The 19,476-nt window shown below is 47.9% G+C and overlaps 1 protein-coding gene across 2 annotated transcripts in view; it reads right to left on the bottom strand.

The window, feature by feature from the left end:
- Window positions 1–293: 293 nt before the first annotated feature.
- LOC130123506 (guanine nucleotide-binding protein G(olf) subunit alpha) overlaps window positions 294–19,476 on the bottom strand; it is a 43,466-nt gene continuing 24,283 nt past the window's right edge. For both annotated transcript variants that reach the window (XM_056292693.1, XM_056292692.1), the window contains exons 6-12: window positions 3,851–3,905; window positions 3,664–3,737; window positions 2,306–2,364; window positions 2,073–2,193; window positions 1,590–1,720; window positions 1,386–1,453; window positions 294–960 (exon numbers count right to left, since the gene is read on the bottom strand). In XM_056292693.1, coding sequence (XP_056148668.1) covers window positions 814–960; window positions 1,386–1,453; window positions 1,590–1,720; window positions 2,073–2,193; window positions 2,306–2,364; window positions 3,664–3,737; window positions 3,851–3,905 — 655 coding nt within the window. In that variant the 3' untranslated portion in view covers window positions 294–813. The remainder of the gene's footprint in view (window positions 961–1,385; window positions 1,454–1,589; window positions 1,721–2,072; window positions 2,194–2,305; window positions 2,365–3,663; window positions 3,738–3,850; window positions 3,906–19,476) is intronic.

Raw genomic sequence — 19,476 nt, 5'->3', positions numbered from 1 at the left:
CCAAGTCAAAGTCCGGACCTCAACCCCACTGAAAGTCTGTGGCACAGACTGAAAATCGCAGTCCAAAGGCGCCATCCCACGAGCCTGCAAGACCTGTACAAATTCTGCCAAGAAGAATGGGCAAAAATTACTCCAGAAGAGTGTGCAAAGCTTGTACCTACTTACCCCGAGAGAATCATGGCTGTTATTGCAGCAAAAGGGTACTCTACAACGTATTGATATGTGGGGGGGTGAATACTTATGCAAGCACTATGGTTTAGTTTTTAATTTATTTACAAAAAGTCAGTGAAACATAACTTATTCTGGCTTTGGGAACATGCTGTTAGAGCTTCCGGGTTCACAAAAATAATATTGTTCAGGAGCAGATGTGCGAGGATCTTTTATAATCCAGAAATTAGTGGTGACTGTCGAGGGGGTCGAATACTTTTGCAAGGCACTGTACGTCGGTGAAACAGGGACACGTCGTTCTCACACAAAAAACAAAACTATGAAAAACAATTATAAAATAAAATGAAATAAAAAATGACGATGGGGAAAAAAGCTAAATGAAGAAGAGGGAGAGGATTTGACACACTTCAGTAGTACTTCATAGTCCTCGATGGGAAGGTGGGGGGGGGTATGAGTTTGGGGCAGGGGCACTGTCTTCTTTTTTTCAGGTAGAGGTTCTGGGGGGTGTAGTAGTGGTGGTGGTGGTGGGACAGGTGTGTGGTGCATTTGGAGGGGGCTGGGAGTTGAGGATGCAGAATGGTGGTTGAAGAAAATTCAGAAGGCTGATGGGGCGGGGGGAGGAGGGCTGATGGCTCCCACCATCGATCACAAGAGTTCGTACTGCCGCAGGTGCATTCTCTGGATGATGTCGCGGCAGTCGTTGAACACGCGGCGGATGTTCTCCGTGTCCACGGCGCAGGTGAAGTGGGGGTAGCAGTAGTGTCTGCCATCTCCGCTCGCAGTGCTGATCCGCTGTGAGTGCGGTTGGGTGGGTTTGGTTTTCAGAGGAGAAGAGACAGGGTTAGCAAAAAGATGCAATGAGTAATAAAAAATGTAAAAAAATGCTACTGCTACCAGATCATGAAACCCTAATTCAAAATAAGAAGTAAAGAAACCTACAGTCAGACATTACCCATATCCGCATGGTAAGAGTTATTCTGGGCTAGGTCTGTGGTTTGATTTTGCACGTGGGTTTTAAGATTTATGAGGATTTATGATTTCATTATAGCCAAACACCACATCTGTTGACCTCACTAGGTTAGTACACCTTGTGAAATCAGAGAGCGGGACTGTTTGGGTCGAATGACGAATAAAGACAACCCGATCTTGGCTAAAAGCTGTATTGCACACCCCTCATGAACCCCGATCCACTAAACCCAGTAGCAGCAGATACTTACAAGAAACTCATCTCGGATGAAGAACTTAGCTCTCGTCACTTTCGGGTCTTCACCCGGTTCAGGAGTTGCTGAAAGACAAAAAGACATACCTCAGCGGACGCAGACCATAGAAGGTATGCTGTGTTACAAAACAGGTTTCGCCTCATCTCAGCGTGTTCTACTTTCCTTCCTTACCTCACTGAGGTAAAGAGGAGATGCACATACCTTCATTTGGTATAGTGTAGCGAGCATATTCAGGGAAGTAGTCTTCGATTTTGGATTTTCCAGCTAATACTTTTTCAGCCAGCATGTCCTGCTTGTTCAGGAATAAAATGACCGATATAGTGCGTAACCATCTGCAAAAAGAGGAAAAGAAAAGGGAACCAAATGCCATTACAATGGAGCAATGCCAGAATTGTACACGGAGTTGTTCTGAGAAGGTTACACAGATTGTGATGCTGATGAACTGCTGAAAGCACTGACTAATCATGGGTGAATGTGGTTATTTTGTTTGTTTGTTTGATACGTTAAAAAGGAGTTCAGACAGAGGGAAAGTAGTGCGAGAGCGAGAGAGAGATTTGGTATGAATCAAATTGAGGCCAGAGAGAATAAATACATGGCAGTTCTGGAGGACGGGAGTGGGGCTTAAACACCAGACTACATCTGGACACACAGGTCAATATCAGGTCAAAGGAGCCACTAACTAACCTGTTGTTCCAAATACTGCGGAAGAGATCCAGGGCTTCCCGTAGCCTGTTGGTGTTGTTGTCTTCCCTTATTACCATGTTGTAGCTGCTGCTGGCCACCACAAAGATGATAGCGGTGACGTCTAAAAGGAAGAGGGGAAGGGGGCGAAAGGACCATGAGGAGCGCTCTTACATCACACACTGTCCAGAAAAATATTCCAGGCTGACAACGTCACATGTCCCTGGAATACTCACCATTAAAGCACTGGATCCATTTTCTCCTTTCGTCTCTCTGGCCCCCAACGTCAAACATGCTGCGGAGGAGACAAAAATATTAGGTCACGCTCACACACAAGGCCTCACATTGCAGCAGTAGAGTGCCCTCTTGTGGCCATACATGTGAACTACCCGGAAGGGAGAGAAGTGTGTCAATCACGACTCTTGTGGGGGCCACTTCGAGAATTCCCGCCCCCCCTCCCCCCAAGATTAAAAAATTATTTGCTTTTCTGTCTCTAGACAGTTGGGTTGCTGTTGTCTAAGCTACGTCGCCTTGAAAAAGATGCTGTGAATAGGTCAACCTAAACTGGAGAAAAGAGAAGGTGGAAGGGAATACATTATGTTTCAGAACATTCCTGGCTGAATGCATATAGCGTCCGTCCAGTACGACCGCTCTCCACTGGTTGAAAAACGCTAGAGCCGAGTGATGGAAAATGTACACCCATAGGCGAGTCATGTCACAGAGCTCACTTCTCAGTCATTTAGGATGATATAACCTGATACAAAGGCCCGTTTCAGATGGTAGAATAAGTCTGTTGTGTCTGCAACTGTGGAAATGGGTCATCTCATCTGACATCACTGAAGCGCTTATACAACACTTACTCCAATCTTCATTGGTTACCGCTGTAGCTGCGACCGCCGGTCAATAACTTTGCACCACCTCTGAAAATCGAAACAAAACTGACCAACTGCTGAAGGTGATGTGTACATTTTAGACCTTCAAGCTGATGAGTGTCTTGTCTGAAGAGACTCGCGAGTCTCCTGATGTTCACTGCTGGTCCTTCACAGCATCTAGCTTGGGACAGATCAGCTTCTCCAAGCACAAGGCCAGTGTAGACCCATCAGAAATAGTCAGCAAGCCATTGTTTACTGTGACTTGGAGTGTGTTACTGATGCAGAAGGTGCAGGGTACAACTGAGCGTCGCTGGCATCAAGTATCCGTGAGCAGTACCCACCGGTGTCACGGCTTTTATACGCTATAACATCACATGCATGTGTACAAACTAACATGTCCTCATCAAGGTGGATATCTTACTTTATGAATATCTTAAACATGGAGTGAAACAGAAGAGAAGGTGAGAGATGTTGTCAGCTATACCCTTGGTCAGTAAAACAAGTGTAATAGCAGCAAATAAAGGGCAACTGACACTACAGAGAGCACCGCCGTGGCTTGACTGTGTCTTTCAGCCCATCAGATATAACTCAGACTGAATGTTATACCATGACGCAAAAATTACATGACCTTGCTGAGATGCAATCGGGGAGCAATTTCCAATTACTGTGAGAGGTTGTTGTCTTCATCATGTGATTTTTGCAGAACCTGAGCAAGGACTTACTGAAAGTTCACTTTGTCTACTTGAAACCTCGTCTCGAAAATCCCTGAAGTTAACACTCGGCAGCGTAGCAGATCCTGGAGGGAGTGGAAATGAACACAGGGTGTTTTGAGTTTATGGGGGGGGGGGGAGAAGCCTCTGGAGGAGAATCAACAGTATCGAAAAGGAGCAAATTCAAACGGGGACCGACCTGATCAGTTGGTGTGTAGTCACTCTGTCTTACAGAGTCAATTCTGTCTAGGAAACTGTGGAGAGACACAGAAAAGAGAACAGGAGTCAGTTTACATGGAGGTCAGCCACATCATCAGCCTACAGAATAACCTGATTCGAGTCAGGAACAAAACAGAAATACAGCCATAACACTAATCTCTGTAAAGAGGGGAAATGGGAGACGTGCCTCCAAACATGCTGACTTCCAAGAAAAAAAAAAAAAAAGTAAAAATACCCCTTGGAAACAAACACAGCAGTTATGTAGGATGCCGCGGCTCATCTCCGGGACGCCAAAGGCTCATTTGCACGCTCAACCAATCGGAAAACACAGATAGCCCAAACCCCCCCCCCCCCCCCCAACACACACACACACACAAAACACATCACCTTTCCTGCATCGGGCAATTTGAAATGCATCACAAATGTCCCCTCACATAAAGTCTGGATCATTCCTTACGCCCACATTTCAAAAGGTTTGTTTGAACAGCAGTGTAAGACTTTTTTCTCCCGTGTGTTATGGCGGCTCATGTCCGCCACCATGTCGGACTCCTTGTTTGAGAGTTTGGCAGGCCAGCAGCAAGTGACCACAAGGGAGCAGTGCTTCTCAACTGGGCTTATGATCTGACTCTAGTACCCCTTTCCCACCATGCTGAAATCCTCCTTAGTTTGGTGGGAAAACCTCGTCTTTTCCCTTTTCTTTTTTTTTTTTACCAGAATTGTCTTTTATGCGAGAGTGTCAGTGGTTCAAGATCACTGGAAATTGATCCTGATCGTGGCACGACATTTTTCCGAGATCTCGGCACAGCAATTTTCCAGGATTGTGTTGGTGTGAGAGGCTCCTTCACGGCATCCCAGAATCCACATGTTTATGTGTGTCAGAAGAGGTTTTTCGTTAGACACCAACGAAAGTCAACATACTCATCACATGAAATCTAACTAATGTCAACGCCATGACAGCTTTCTCCACTGTGAAGCGAAAGAAGTGAAGGAAGAGCAAAGGCACCTGACTTCACTGCGCCAAACAGCAACACCCTCAGGTCACCACAGAGAACTTCACTGTGAAGCCCGCGTTCCTCCGCTTCACTGGTCGACGCAACTCAGCCGATGACTCTTCCGAGTCACCGACTAGATAACGCTGGCTTATGACACCGCCAATGAACCAGCGCTTCGCCGAGCCCTTCCTGTCAACCCACAAACCCTCAACCAAGCCCTTCCTGTCAACCCTCAACCGAGCCCTTCCTGCCTACCATCTGCACCCTCAACCTGAAGACGACTGACACGCGCCAACCATTCGGGAGACAAGTTCGACCTCGCCGTGCGATTTAGCTACTCGTGCCGCCGAGTTTTCTTCGCTGGTTAGTAGAGCGGTGACTGTTCATCACAGAGAGACACACACAGATTTAGGTTACAAAAAAAAAGTAGTTGGAGTTTGTCCATGGCGTTGCTGTAAATAGTCATCCTGGTGGTGTACGTCCAACTAAATCCTTGTCTATAAGCTCAAGAAATGCCTGAAAGGCTCCATTTTTCTTTTGCTTGTGTGTCAAAATACAAATGCCTATGAGCGAGGAGAGAGACTGTCATGTCTTTTACATAAAACCTCATGCACGTACGCTGGCTTTAGATATTACATGATCGTGTATACACACATGTGAAGTCACCACGGGAGGTACATCCTACCCAGAAATCCCCGGGTGGGTTTCGAGAGGGGCTGCTCAACCAGACATTCTGATCGGCCGAGGCCACTGTGTTGTGTCTGACACACAAGTTAAACACAACCAGTGAAAATGCCTAGCTGTGAATCATTCCTCTGCACTGTAAATATGATGTAACAGAAATGGCAAAAAAAAAAGCAACTGCATGTTCACAAATACCGCCAATACAACAAAAAAATAGGAATAAAGGCATCAGAAATAATCTGGTCCGATAAATTCGTTTGATAGTCCCAAGGAGAGGACGATATGGAGAACGGGACGGGGTCTGACATGACTAAAACGCCGGGATTTGCTGGGCAGGTGTGAAAGGGGGCTTCCCGGGAATAAAAGGCAGGATTCTGGCGTGAAGGGTGCTCCGCTAGGCCGCCATCGTGGAAGTTTGGACAGCGTGGAGCGTGCCGTTTCGCCACGGCTGGGTGGACGTGCAGCAGCCGGGCCTCCACGCAGCACAGCATGCGCGCAGGCTTAGGACACCGACTCCCGTCATCCCGTCCAGCGGACCCCCTCCCTGTCTGACTAAGGTGCAACTTGGATTTCGACAGTCTCAAAGTGCAAGCACGCAAAAACGGGCAGTAAATTAACACCCCCACAATAAAATGTACTGCAGCGCTTTACTGCAAAATCACTACAACTGTGTTTTAATTTGACCTGATAAGCTGCACGACCCATAAAACGATAAGCTCGACACCTAGCCCGATTACACATTTTTTTAAGGACACGTTTAGGTAATCGATAAGACTCTCCAGAAGGACCTTCGATACGGCTCGGAGTAGGGAAACGATCCAGTCTGGTAGGGGAGATTTATACAGCTTCCTATTTGCATACAAGCTACGGACGAGATATTGGTCGAACGCCACCTGACACACAACGCCCTTAATTTTTCAACCCATTCGGCTCCGAGAGGCCTGAGAGCGCTGCAAGACAGACGGCGTCACTTCAACATGCATTAGTATGTTACATAAAGCTGCAGGCCCGAGTCCCGTTTCCGGCTCGGCCTCAGATAACCGAAGGGGTCGATTCGTTTTCAATACAGCCCATGCAAGGGTTTTTTTTTTTAAAACATGGGAGGGAAAAAAAACAAAAGCTAAAGAAGCTCACCCGAGATTAAAATCAACGTCATGCTTTACTGCTTCTACCGCTAGCCGAGTAAGTACGTTCACATGTTAGAGGGGCTTCCTGCGGTGGGAGGCATCGCGTTAAGGGGAGCCGAAGACGTAAACACGGTCTTCTTAATAAGATAAACACGCCAGGATGTCACAGAAGGTATACAAGTCCAGTAGGATTAACAACTGGCTCACTCCTCCTAACTGATATGGTACATTTAGGCGGATTACTTCAGAAGTGTGCGGGCCGTCCCAACCCCGGCACAAAATGCCTACACGGACGTTTGACTCGGCACATGACGGCAGGACCGTGTGCTCCGGCGGCCATATTTTCAAGCTATCTTTAACATTTCTGCTTGCCTAACACAGTCCAGATGAATGAATGAATAAATAAATAAATAAATATATATATCAGAGGCATGGATGTATATGAAGAAGAACTCAACTTTTTGACGAGAACCAACAAAAATGCTGAGTCCAGAGGCATTATACAGTAGGAATTATTCACATTTCCATTGTCTCATTTAGCCGATGCTGTTTTTATCAAGAGCCACTTACAAGAGGGTCACCAGTTAGTAGGTTATATTCTTGTCAACCTACAGGCGCCCGAGAGCGCTGAACAGTAGTCGCATCATGGCCACGAGTGAGCATCATGTCAGCTGCGACGAGTCCGAGTGTGCAACAAGCCGATCACCAACAGTGACGCGAAGAACAGGGGATCGCAAATGAACTGGACGACGCCACAATCACGGAGGACAAGCTAATTTCTTACTCACGGCCCCCGGCCCACACTACCAGACACAAAAATGTTACCGCCACTATCGATTTTTGAAGTTCACATCTTACCGGTTCAGCTTTCCATCACCTTACAAACACTACTGAACAGTGCCCTTTTCTCTGCCGAGACAACCCAGAGCAGTTAACTCGTGCCTTCACCACTAGCAGATCCCACAGCAGCAGAGTGATGGCCGCCTCTGCTTAACTGTACACAGTTCTGCTGCTGCCCAGTTACTGACCACTGACCAACAGGAGCGGACACAGTACCATCCATCCATCCATTATCCGAACCACTTATCCTGCTCTCGGGGTCCCAGGGATGCTTGAGCCTATCCCAGCGGTCATTGGATGGCAAGCGGGGAGACACCCTGCACAGGCCGCCAGGACACACACACACACACACACACACACACACACACACACACACACACACACATTCATACCTAGGGACAATTTAGTACAGCCGATTCACCTGACCTACATGTCTTTGGACTGTAGGAAGAAACCGGAGCACCCGGAGGAGACCCACACAGACACAGGGGAGAACATGACGGCTCCACACAGGACAAGGGTCGGGGTCGGCCCGCTTTAGTCGAGCATTTAGCTATGTCGCCTTGTGGCGCAGTACACCCCGGATCGAATCCCGCAGCGGGCGGAAAAAAAATTGCTCGTACACAGTACCTCTATTTTAAAAATCTCTTCACTGGTTGCCTATTTGTTTTAGAATTGATTCTTTTAGTGGTTTACACACACACACACACACACACACACACACACACACACACACACACACACACACACACACACACACACACACACACACACACACACACACACACACACACACACACACACACACACACACACAGCTCTACACCGGACCATCTTATTGATTTTAAGGTATGCACCCAGCAGAGCCCTCAGGTCGTCTGACAGTAAACTTTTAGTCGTCCTAAGAAACAGCATCTTCAGCTCATTATGGCCTCCGTCCGTCGATGGCGTGCACCACCAAAGCATCTCATGGCGGCCCGGTCTGCAGATGTGGTTAAAAGAAAGCTGAAACTCTACCTGTTTAGCTTTGCTTTTTAGTTCGTCTGGCGTACAGACATGCTTCCCCAATTCTCCGCATCTGATGGGAAATATGGAAACTAGAAAAGTGCACTCAGGAGGGTCCGGATCCCCACCAGGCGTATCGCCCCTCCTCCGGTGCTCGGACTTGGGCGAAAAACCAGCTGAGGAGGTAGCGCTCAGTTGTGGTACAAAACAGGTTTTTCACAGGTTTTGAATCACCGCCACCATGAGACGTCCTAGATCATACAGTCAAAACTGTGCACAATAATTATTAGGCTGACAGGCCCAGTAGTATGTGAGATTAGCAGCGGACACACACACACACACACACACACACACACACACTCACACACACACACACGGAGAGAAAAAACTGTTTTTCCTGCTATTTGCACAGCGCCCAAGTCGATTGAACGGGGAAATATGGAAAGAGTTTTAAATATGCAGCGCTCAAGCTAAAAAATCCAGCTAATAAAAACGTGTTGCCTGTCAGTCTGTGGATGTGCAGCAGACCCTCGCAGGAATGCAACCGAGACTAATATGAACTTGTACTTTCCAGAAGGAAAAGGTTTGCTATGCAACCATTTTGGTCCGACCCTAACCCTGTCTTTATTTTCATGATATAACAAAGCTGGGTAAACCGTTTACACTCGCGCACGTGCGACTCACATCTACGGATGACTCAGATCGGGCAGCGACAAGAATACGCAACACTTCCTGTTTTGACCGTAGCCTAGAGGAAGTTTTGCCTTTATAAAGTTCAGATTTTTTGGATTATCAAAATGCTTTTAATAACCCCCCCCCTTTATTCTCCCCAACTGTACCCGGCCAATTACCCCACTCTTCCGAGCCGTCCGGGTCGCTGCTCCACCCCCTCTGCTGAACCGGGGAGGGCTGCAGACTACCACATGCCTCCTCCCATACATGTGGAGTCGCCAGCCGCTTCTTTTCACCTGGCAGTGAGGAGTTTCACCAGGGGGAAGTAGCGCATGGGAGGATCACGCTATTCCCCAGTTCTCCCTCCCCGCCAAACAGGAGCCCCCGCCTGACCAGAGGAGGCGCTAGTGCAGCGACCAGGACACATACCCACATCTGGCTTCCCAACCGCAGACACGGCCAATTGTGCCTGTGGGGACGCCCGACCAAGCCGGAGGTAACACAGGGATTCGAACCGGCGATCGCTGTGTTGGTAGGCAACAGAATAGACCGCCATGCCACCCGGACGCCCCGCTTTTAGTAACTTTTGATCATGTCGCCGCTGCCTGCTCCAAATCAACCGTGGATGTGAGTCACACAGCGTTGGTCGAGCGGGCTAGCGAGTGGATAAGGAGAGGGAGCAGCGATAGTGAGGAAACATTTTTTACCAAAGGTTTTTAATCACCGCAACCACGAGAGGTTCATCATACGGTCATAACTGTGCATAAAAAACTTTAGCCTGACCGGTCTAGTAGCATGCGAGATTAGCCGCAGACACACACACGCAACCAAATGCATAACCCTCTCCAGGCTAGGGACAATACAGAGAAATGGCAGCAAAACCATGTGGCTGCAACTCTGGATAAAAAAACAGGGGGGGGGGTAAAATGCATTAAGATATTCTAAAACAATATAACGATACAACATTTTTAAGAATCTACCCCCTTTGACCCTTTTTTAAACTTGTGCTTCCATATTTGATAACGTCAGCGCAGCGCTCGGTATAGGAGAGAACGAAATAAGCGTTGCTTACTGTGGTTGCGTGACTGAGACCCTGTTTACACTTGGTTTTAAAATGCGTTTTGGGTGATCGGCTCACACGTGGACAGCGAGACACAACGCCGTTTACACCTGTGTCTATCATGCGTCTCCAAATGCGTCCTGCTGACCGCTTGTGATCAGATTTCGTTATTGCAAAGAAGACTTCCTGTTACGTCCTTGTCGGGGGACGCATCAGGACGCATTAGCGTTTACACTACAAAAGATATGTGGTCAAATGCGTCCCAGACCACCTCGGCAGGTGGTTTGAGGAACCGGTTAACAAAGCGTTTTGGTGGTCATTTACACTTGTATGTAGCGCTGTCCACTTGTGATCTGATCGCAAAAAACCCGCATTTTAAAACCAAGTGTAAACAGGGTCTGAGTTTTTCCAAACATAGCCACTTACATGATGCTACCTTATATACTGTCAGCAGCCTTGTAGGTATTTGGCATCTGATGATGCGTTGGGAAATTGTGATGTGATCGTCTGAGGAGACTATCCCTTGGAAAAAAAATTGCATTTGTGAATTGGAAGACTTGAGCTTCCCGCCGCATTTGTCTCAAAAATCTGTCGGCGAATGTAAACCAATCCACACATCATTTCTCACTCATGAATAGAGTTGCGCAATGTAACGATACCATTTGTAGAATAATACAATTTAAATTTAGAAATATTGGTGGGGTCATTTTCTTCAGATTCAAACTTGACTGTATCTGAAGAAAATGCCTAGGAGAAGACATCCGTGGCACCTGTACCTGTGAAATATGATGGATTATTTTTGACACAAATCTGATTTATAAGGTGACAAATTAGATGGTATAATGTCTATGCAGGAACAGAACTGGCATGAATAATATCTATACTTGAATAATTTCTACGCTTTTGACCAAAGTGACACCAAACCTGCAGTTAAACATTTATCTTAGTGCCAATATCAGCTGGCTACATTAATTTTCAACAAGTGTGTGATGTATAAAAAGTTAAAAGTACATTTCTAGGGGGCGTCCGGGTAGCACAGCGGTCTAATCCGTTGCCTACCAACACAGGGATCTCCGGTTCGAATCCCCGTGTTACCTCCGGCTTGGTTGGGTGTCCCTACAGACACAATTGGCTGTCGGGCAGGAAGCCAGATGTGGGTATGTGTCCTGGTCGCTGCACTAGCACCTCCTCTGGTTGGTCAGGGGGAGGGGGACTTGGGGAGGAATAGTGTGATCCTTCCATGCGCTACGTCCCTCTGGCGAAACTCCTCACTGTCAGGTGAAAAGAAGCGGCTGGCGACTCCACATGTATCGAAGGAGACATGTGGTAGTCTGCAGGAGCAGCGACCGGGACAGCTCAGAAGAGTGGGGTAATTGGCCGGATACAATTGGGGAGAAAAAAAAAAGGGGGGGGGGTCCAAAAGAGTACATTTCTGTCACTATGAAAGGTATGACCTCTGTTCAGCAAATACTACACTCATCATCACAGAAACTACGATGTTAAACAGCATTTTTATGAACGCTTCCCAAGGACCAGAACCAATACCAGTGTATTTCTGAACTGGACGGTAATGTGAGTTTTATGTCATTTCTCCTGATCAATTTTGTCCGGTCAACCAGGGAGGTCAATTCAGACCATCCTTTGCCAGCTGCAGAGGAAGAGCGAAGTCCACTTTTTCCAATCTAAAGCAGAAAAAGGTAGAAATCTTCGTCATTTTCTCCCCAATAGGAGGACAGCAAACATCAAACTAACCTGAAAGTGAAATCCAACTTAACTGGAAACCATAAAGCCTGACCTTAAAGACGTACCCGTGACTTAAACAATCAGCAAACATTAGCACAAGTTACCGATTTGGAATATCGAGCGGAAGCTGCTAAATAAGCAATTACAAAGAAACGGCTTAAGCCAAACACCCCGTCTATACAGGACTGGTAGGATGTCATCTATGACATTTTTGTGATGGAAAGAATCACCTTCTCCGTGAGGCTTCAAGACGCTAAATTTGGGAGAAGTGGAAATTGTGTATTTCCCCAAAACGTCCCTCTTTTGTTTAAATTTGTTTATGTAAGGATGGTTTTTGTACTTTTCCTTTCCTTTTTTTCTTTTATCTCAAACAAAAAAAAAAACACCCCGTGTTCTGTTTTTGTGTTCTATAAAATAAATAAATAAAATAAACGAATGAACGATCAGCAAATTTTCCTTCTTTTGTTTAAATTGGCTTATGTAAGTGTGGTTTTTGTACTTTTTCTTTCCTCTTTCCTTTTTATCTCAAATGGAAAAAAACATCCCATGTTCTATTTTTGTGTTCTATTAAATAAATGAATGAATGAATGAATGAACGATCAGCAAATTTTTAATATTTTCCAATAATGGCTTCAGTGGCTTGGCTTTGGTGCTTTAGGTTGGTTCAGGGATAAGATTTATCAAATCCCACATCCGTCTGTGTACGGGGCAGCAGTACCTCGGCTAACGCACACAGTCGGCCTGTGAGGCGACAACACACAATCTTTAGCCTCGGCATTTTGGATTTCCAGACTAGAGAAGAACTTCATGGGAATAATAAAAAAAGAACACTCTTCGCTCCCTCTATACACATGCACCCGCCCAACACACACACACACACACACACGCACACTAACAAATGCAAACTGTGCACAAACACTGACATTCAAACGCAGGGAAAATAGTTCCAGTTTTTGCCCTATCACTGCGACAATGTGGGAGTATTTATAGAAAGCCTTCCCTTGCAAAAAACCTAGGTTATAATTACTGAGCGCTTTGTGACTGCCATGTGACAGTAGTGCTATTGGTAGAGCATTGAGGAGCCAAATATAGTCCTTCATACCGAGCCACAACAAGTGCCCCGCATCTGGGGGGGTGGGGGTGGGGGTGGGGGGGGGCAAAGAAACACAACATTTATTACTGAGCAGCCTTCCGGATAAAGCTTCATCAAAAGACATGTAAACGGTGTTAGGGACTGCAGCCATTTGTGTCACCCGGCCAGGTTTTCAGACCGGTGGGCTAGGAGCTCTGTGTCAGCTCGTCTCTGGCTTCCTCGCAGAAACGTTTCTATGTTGGCGTCACACAGACCACTCAGTCATGCGGTCCTTCTGGGCCGATGTACTTTTTAACGACCACCGGTGAACAGACTCGCTAGCCCGTTGGCTAACGGGTCGGACCCTTTAGTCGACTGGTTAGCGCAGTCCCGGGTTCGCGTCGGTTCGCGGCTGCCCCCCCGAATTCGCTACACTGGTGTCCGAAGGGGGATGGTGGGACCGTGAGGCCATCGGAAGCGCTTGCATCCACAGGCGTGAGGGAGCTGGTCTGCTGAAGCGTGGGGACGCGCTTCTCGGAGGAGCGGGGTAGTGTAACGGCCACGGATGACTAGGCTCGCTAGCCCTCGGCTAACGGGTCGGACCCTTTAGTCGACTGGTTAGCGCAGTCGCCCGTGGTGCGGGCGACCTGGGTTCGCGTCCTGGCTGCGGCGGTTCGCGGCAACCCCCCGAATTCGCTACAACTTCCATAAAAGCGGTTTAGCATTTGTCTACGAGTAGTGGTTTTGGTCCGTGGACCTCCAGAAATCCTCGAGGGGCTTCTAGAGGGGTCATAAGCCATATCACTTTCATGTTGCTACACTCTTGAGTCACTCGATCTTATCCCAGTTAGAAGTTGCACAGCAACGTTTGTTTAAATCACATTTCTTTAACCAATTATCCTTTCATAAAGTAAACTGTAGCTCATTCTACTATACTAAAAGCTAATAGACAAAAAGATCTTCCCATACGGTGGTCCCTGTGTTACGTTAAAATGTTCGACAACCCCACAATAACAAGTAAGCCTCTAGTCGCTCATCCTGTTCCTAACACATCTAAAGTACACAAAACCAAAAAACAAGACTCTAATTGCCAAGTATGACTTTGTCTGTTGTACTATTACTTCAATGCTTCCTTCATTACTTCAACTGACTAAGACTGCTCAATAAGTCCCGTTCAGTATTTAATCTTATGAATCTTCAACACCCCCCCCCCCCCGCCAACCTCGCATAAAGAGGACTTTTATAACCTCATAGGTGCAAATGAGAAACTGTTCTTAAATAACAGCTCAGAAAGAGATGCAGCCACTATTACGGCTAAAATAGTCTCCGCATGTCTTCAGGCGGGGTTATATCTGTCCGTATTTAGCAACACACATTGTACTTGTCTTGTGGGTTAGTCTGTGCTGCTATGAATAGGCCCTGTTAGGGACAGTATTTTGGGACTTGCTTTGGTCTCTGCGTGCACGTCTGACCTGGTCAGTCTGTGTTGTGGCCAGGTCTCATCAGCAAACACAGATTCAAGCACAATACACGTACATGGGCAGGCACACACAAATGAGCAAAATCTCTCTCTCACACGCAAACACACATGCAAACACACATGCACACACACACACACACACAAATGCACACACACACTGTGTGGTGAGAGCCGGTTGAGGCTGTGGGGCCTCGGAGGCAGGCCCAGTGCTCCTGTGCAGCAGCCCCACATGGTTCAGGTCACATGTGGCTGTGGCCCATCGAGCACTCAGAACTCAATGAGAGGCTCGGGGTTGGAGGGGATGAAAGGATGGAGGGAAGAGGGGGTGGGGGTGGGGCAGGAGGTGGACAGGACACTAAAGGTTTCAGCATTGGGCTTGGGGACATAGGTCACCCAGCTCCACGTGGGCTCCGTCCGCCATCAGAGCACCAATACCCCGCCTCAGCCTTGCCAGTCTGCCAGCCGGGTTAGGACACCCCATACCACCAGGTCACTTTCTTTTAGCTACTAAGCATTACACACAAACAAAAAGACATCGAAACAACAAACAAAGCTGCAAATAAACACGCCATCCAACCCACCACCAAAGGGTCTGCGCCAGACGCGCTATATTAGAGAACAGATTATGGAAGTTTGAACCAAAGTGAACTAAAGATTTGCCAAAAGACATTGCCCTAGTCATTTCCTAATGGTAAGAGGTGCAGTATTTGGCATTTACAACTTCTTAGGGACTGTTAACACAAAGTAAATTAACATTCAAAAGAGGTGTTGACCACGGGGGTTAGAAAGCACCCACGGACAGACAAGCAACCTTCATGTCAGCGGCAGTGCACCCCGCCTCATGTGCTCATTTGATAATTGGGTTGACTTTTTACAAATAGCGGGGCATCTTTAATTAGCAGTGGCGAGTGTTCGATCAATAGTTTCCATATTTTGCGCCGCTCGGGCCAGTATAATGGCCTGCGCGCTGCCACTTTAGCATCAAACCGACTAGTGACAGCCGCTGAAAACTGGTGCTGGCAGCGACACGTAAAAATAGTTTGCACATCTGGATTTTTCCCTTCGGACCTTGAATGTGCTTTCTTCAGATTTATATGCAGTTGTCATATAGCCTTACCTTAATGTGTCATACACATCTGTTTTGATGCATCGTGAATTAAAGCAACACAAATACACACTAACCCCAATACAGTGAGGTGTGCGTGTAGATAGTCTGCCACGGTAACAGCAGAGGCAGCCAAGTGTGTGTGTGTGTGTGTGGGGGGGGGGGGGCAAAGTGAAAGTGGGGCTGTGCAGACTCCTGGTCACCTGGTGGAAAGATCTGAGCCTCATGCTCGACTCTCCCATCCAGACAGAAACACTGTGCAGTTTGGGGAGATGGATCTGAAAGGAGACAAATCCATCAGGGGCTCAGTGGGTACTTCCTAAATATAGGAGCGGGAACGGAGACACTCCTGAAAGTCAAACCGAATCCTATGTAAACAAGAAAGTGTCTGCTTTGCTTCAAGGCCGCCAATTCGCTCTCCGGGGCTACATCAAGTCGTGGATTTGAAAGGTGTTGTATAAAAATGTAAAATACAGTGTAATGCCCTTTCGTCTCTGTTCAGTGTCTGCGAGGGCCATTACGTTACAGCTGCTTAATATAGACTCAGCCCCCCCAAATTCGGTGTTTAAGTTATGGTGGGAAAATGGGGACTCCTTGTACAAAGTACTCAGGTTTAGGCCAAAACCAAGTCCCATGTGGAGCTCTCCGATCCCAAATACAACTCTTACCATGAAAAGTGACTCATGGACATTTTAAAATTATGTTCAGCTGTCACATCAGTACACTATCTTCCAGTCGCTGAACGAGTCGGTGTAAAAATAGAAATTCAAGTAAAAAATAAAAAAAAAAATAGTGGGCAGGTTTCAGAGCTCACATCCGCACGGTCCGAGTCCTAATATCAGATACGTTGTTCCATTTGGAAGTGAACCGTTGACCCAGTGACAATGAGCTTTTCCTCTTTCCCCTAATCAAAAGTCAATAGGCAATATCCAATATCAGCTGGTGGAGTCTCCGGTATCAGTGCAGATTGCATAACCCTGCACCGGGCTCTGCTGGCTGAAGTGAGAAACCGAGGGCGATAAGAAATGAATGGAGTCCATGCCAGGGTTTATCAGGTTCTCCAGAAGCCTTCTGCAGAGGCTAAAAAACGTAACTTCCACGCATCAAATCTGGCCAAAACGAGAAAGAAACACTTGAAGCAGGCCCGCCGAGGCGGCCCGTGCGCCGCTGTTTGTGTAGTTCCTGGACCTGCCTCCGGGTGGCATCGCTTCGCTCCTTCTACAGACGGCCTTCTCTTCCGCGCTGACCCTGCCTGCTTTTAGCAGCTGGGTTCCCATGGCAACCCCAGTCGGTCGATACCATTTCTCTCCCGCTCCCTCTCTCCTCCTAAGCCGGGCCCACACTCGTGTACTTCCATTCCCAGGCTCTCCCCATACATTAACACCGAGCAGGATCCCGCATCGGCGCCCGCTCCCTCGGCGTGTGCGCGCGCGCACGCATGTGTGCGCGCGCGTGTCGGGAGGTTGTGCCAGCGCACATGCAGGTTTGTCAAAGTGTTACAGCCCCATTCCTTTAAACCGCATAACGACACCGAGTCATGAACCTGCGGGATAATGACTACCGGTCGGCCAGTCAGAATCCACAGCTCCTGTCAATAGCAGCCCGGTGGGATCATTTGGGCGACGGTAACGAATACAGAGAAACGACCGCTTTTACGGCCCGGCTACTGCACACTGTGATCACCCCCGTTAAGATAACAATTAAATTTAACAAAAATTTGACTATTGAGTGATTGACTTCCTCCCCTCCCCCCCGCTCCCAATTAAAAAAAAAGAGAGCTAAAAACAGAAACGCTAAGACCGGTTGATCAGGTCATTATCTGAGGCTGTGTAAGAGTCTTCAAATACAGAGCACTTATTGTGAGATGACACGGGGTTTCACAACTGAACACACGAGCTTTTAGGCATGCCCGCTGGGACTCCGGCGAGGATGCATACATTTCTAGGATAGTTTCTCCAGCCACTTCCGTGATATCAACGGCCGTGCCAAGATGACACATCGGTGATTAGCAGGAGATCTGAGCGGGGGTAATGAGGGGAGCGTGTTGTAACACCGACTGTTACCAGGCAAAAACAGAAGGTCTCCAAGTAGGGTCGGGGGGGGGACTGTGGGGGTCCTGAGGGTGATGCTATGGGTTCGCCAGCAGGATAAATCGTCACTGGATTTGCACGATAATGGAGGCATCTACCCCACTTCTCAACAACAGAAAGCTGGGGTAATTACAATATAAAAAAAAAAAAGGCAAAATGCTCTTACGTTTTGGGGTAATTTCACTTTCAATTTGAATCAAGGGTGCGATTCATTTTATTCATTTGCACCTTTTTGAGCATGTGTAAGCTTTTGAATGAAGCAGTATCTAACCATCTAACCCAAACCCCAAAACAACTCAAAATCCTAAATAAGTTAAACTGGAAGATGGGCTCTAACCCCAAATCCCAAGACTGGGGATCCCATCTCCGATGCTCGGAGATGGGATCCCTGGCCGATTGACTGTATCCATTTGGGAATCCTTGCTATGACTACTAATGCTCTGAAACCCCCGAGTTTATTTAAATAACTAGACCCACAACAGTAAATCACCCAAATTAGTGACTTGGCTCAAGTTTGTGCTTGAGTCAGATGTTTACTTTAGTTAGCCCGCTAGCTGGCTGCTTTCTGTAGTCTGGTCTAATGAATGTAGTCTGGTCTGATGAACAGACTACAGATGAACAGTTAGCTCAAACGATCTCAGTAAACAAACCGAAATAAGGGCAAAATATAACATTTTCTAAAAATAGCACGTGCCCCCACTGACCACATTCCTCGGGGGTGAAAGTTGAGGCTTTTTCGACTGGAGCTAGTGGACCAGAGGAACCTTTGGCCTGGGTGTGGCTGGACACTGCTGCTGGTGTAATAGCTAGCCGGGCCTACAGGAAGAGGCTGCAGACCAGACCAGAGCTAGCAGGGCTAAACTCTGCGGATCTGGATGACTTAAAAATCCTTGTGTTAAAACACGCCACGTTTATGCAAACTCAAAGCAGTCGAGGGCTTTTCTGCTGGATTCAGCACGCCTCGGTCTGCTCTTGTTATCTTATGGGCCGGGTGAGTAGCGGGAGGAAGGGAGGAAGTATGGGAGTCCTAGTTATAGTTACACAGCAAAATGTCTCCTCATGTGTCAAACCCCCTCTGATCAATTCTCACCGCCCCCCCCCCGCCCCCCCAACACACAAACATACACATACACCACTTTCTCTCGCTCCGTTCACCGGGGCTCTGGCTACTGAGAGAGGGCTGATCTGCCCCTCTGTCCTGGTGAGAGAGGGGAACGGCTGATCTGCCCCTCTGTTCTGGTGAGAGAGGGGAACGGCTGATCTGCCCCTCCGCTCTGGTGAGAGAGGGGAACGGCTGATCTGCCCCTCTGTCCTGGTGAGAGAGGGGAACGGCTGATCTGCCCCTCTGTTCTGGTGAGAGAGGGGAACGGCTGATCTGCCCCTCCGCTCTGGTGAGAGAGGGGAACGGCTGATCTGCCCCTCCGTTCTGGTGAGAGAGGGGAACGGCTGATCTGCCCCTCCGCTCTGGTGAGAGAGGGGAACGGCTGATCTGCCCCTCCGTTCTGGTGAGAGAGGGGAGCGGCTGATCTGCCCCTCCGTTCTGGTGGAGAGAGGGGAACGGCTGATCTGCCCCTCTTTTTTGGTGAGAGAGGGGAACGGCTGATCTGCCCCTCCGTTCTGGTGAGAGAGGGGAACGGCTGATCTGCCCCTCCGCTCTGGTGAGAGAGGGGAACGGCTGATCTGCCCCTCCGTTCTGGTGAGAGAGGGGAACGGCTGATCTGCCCCTCCGCTCTGGT

The sequence above is a fragment of the Lampris incognitus genome, chromosome 14 (genome assembly GCF_029633865.1).
Source record: "Lampris incognitus isolate fLamInc1 chromosome 14, fLamInc1.hap2, whole genome shotgun sequence".
In the NCBI taxonomy this organism is placed as follows: domain Eukaryota; kingdom Metazoa; phylum Chordata; class Actinopteri; order Lampriformes; family Lampridae; genus Lampris; species Lampris incognitus.
The sequence above is the reverse complement of the archived record's forward strand: the minus strand, read 5'-3'. Positions and strand labels throughout refer to the sequence as shown.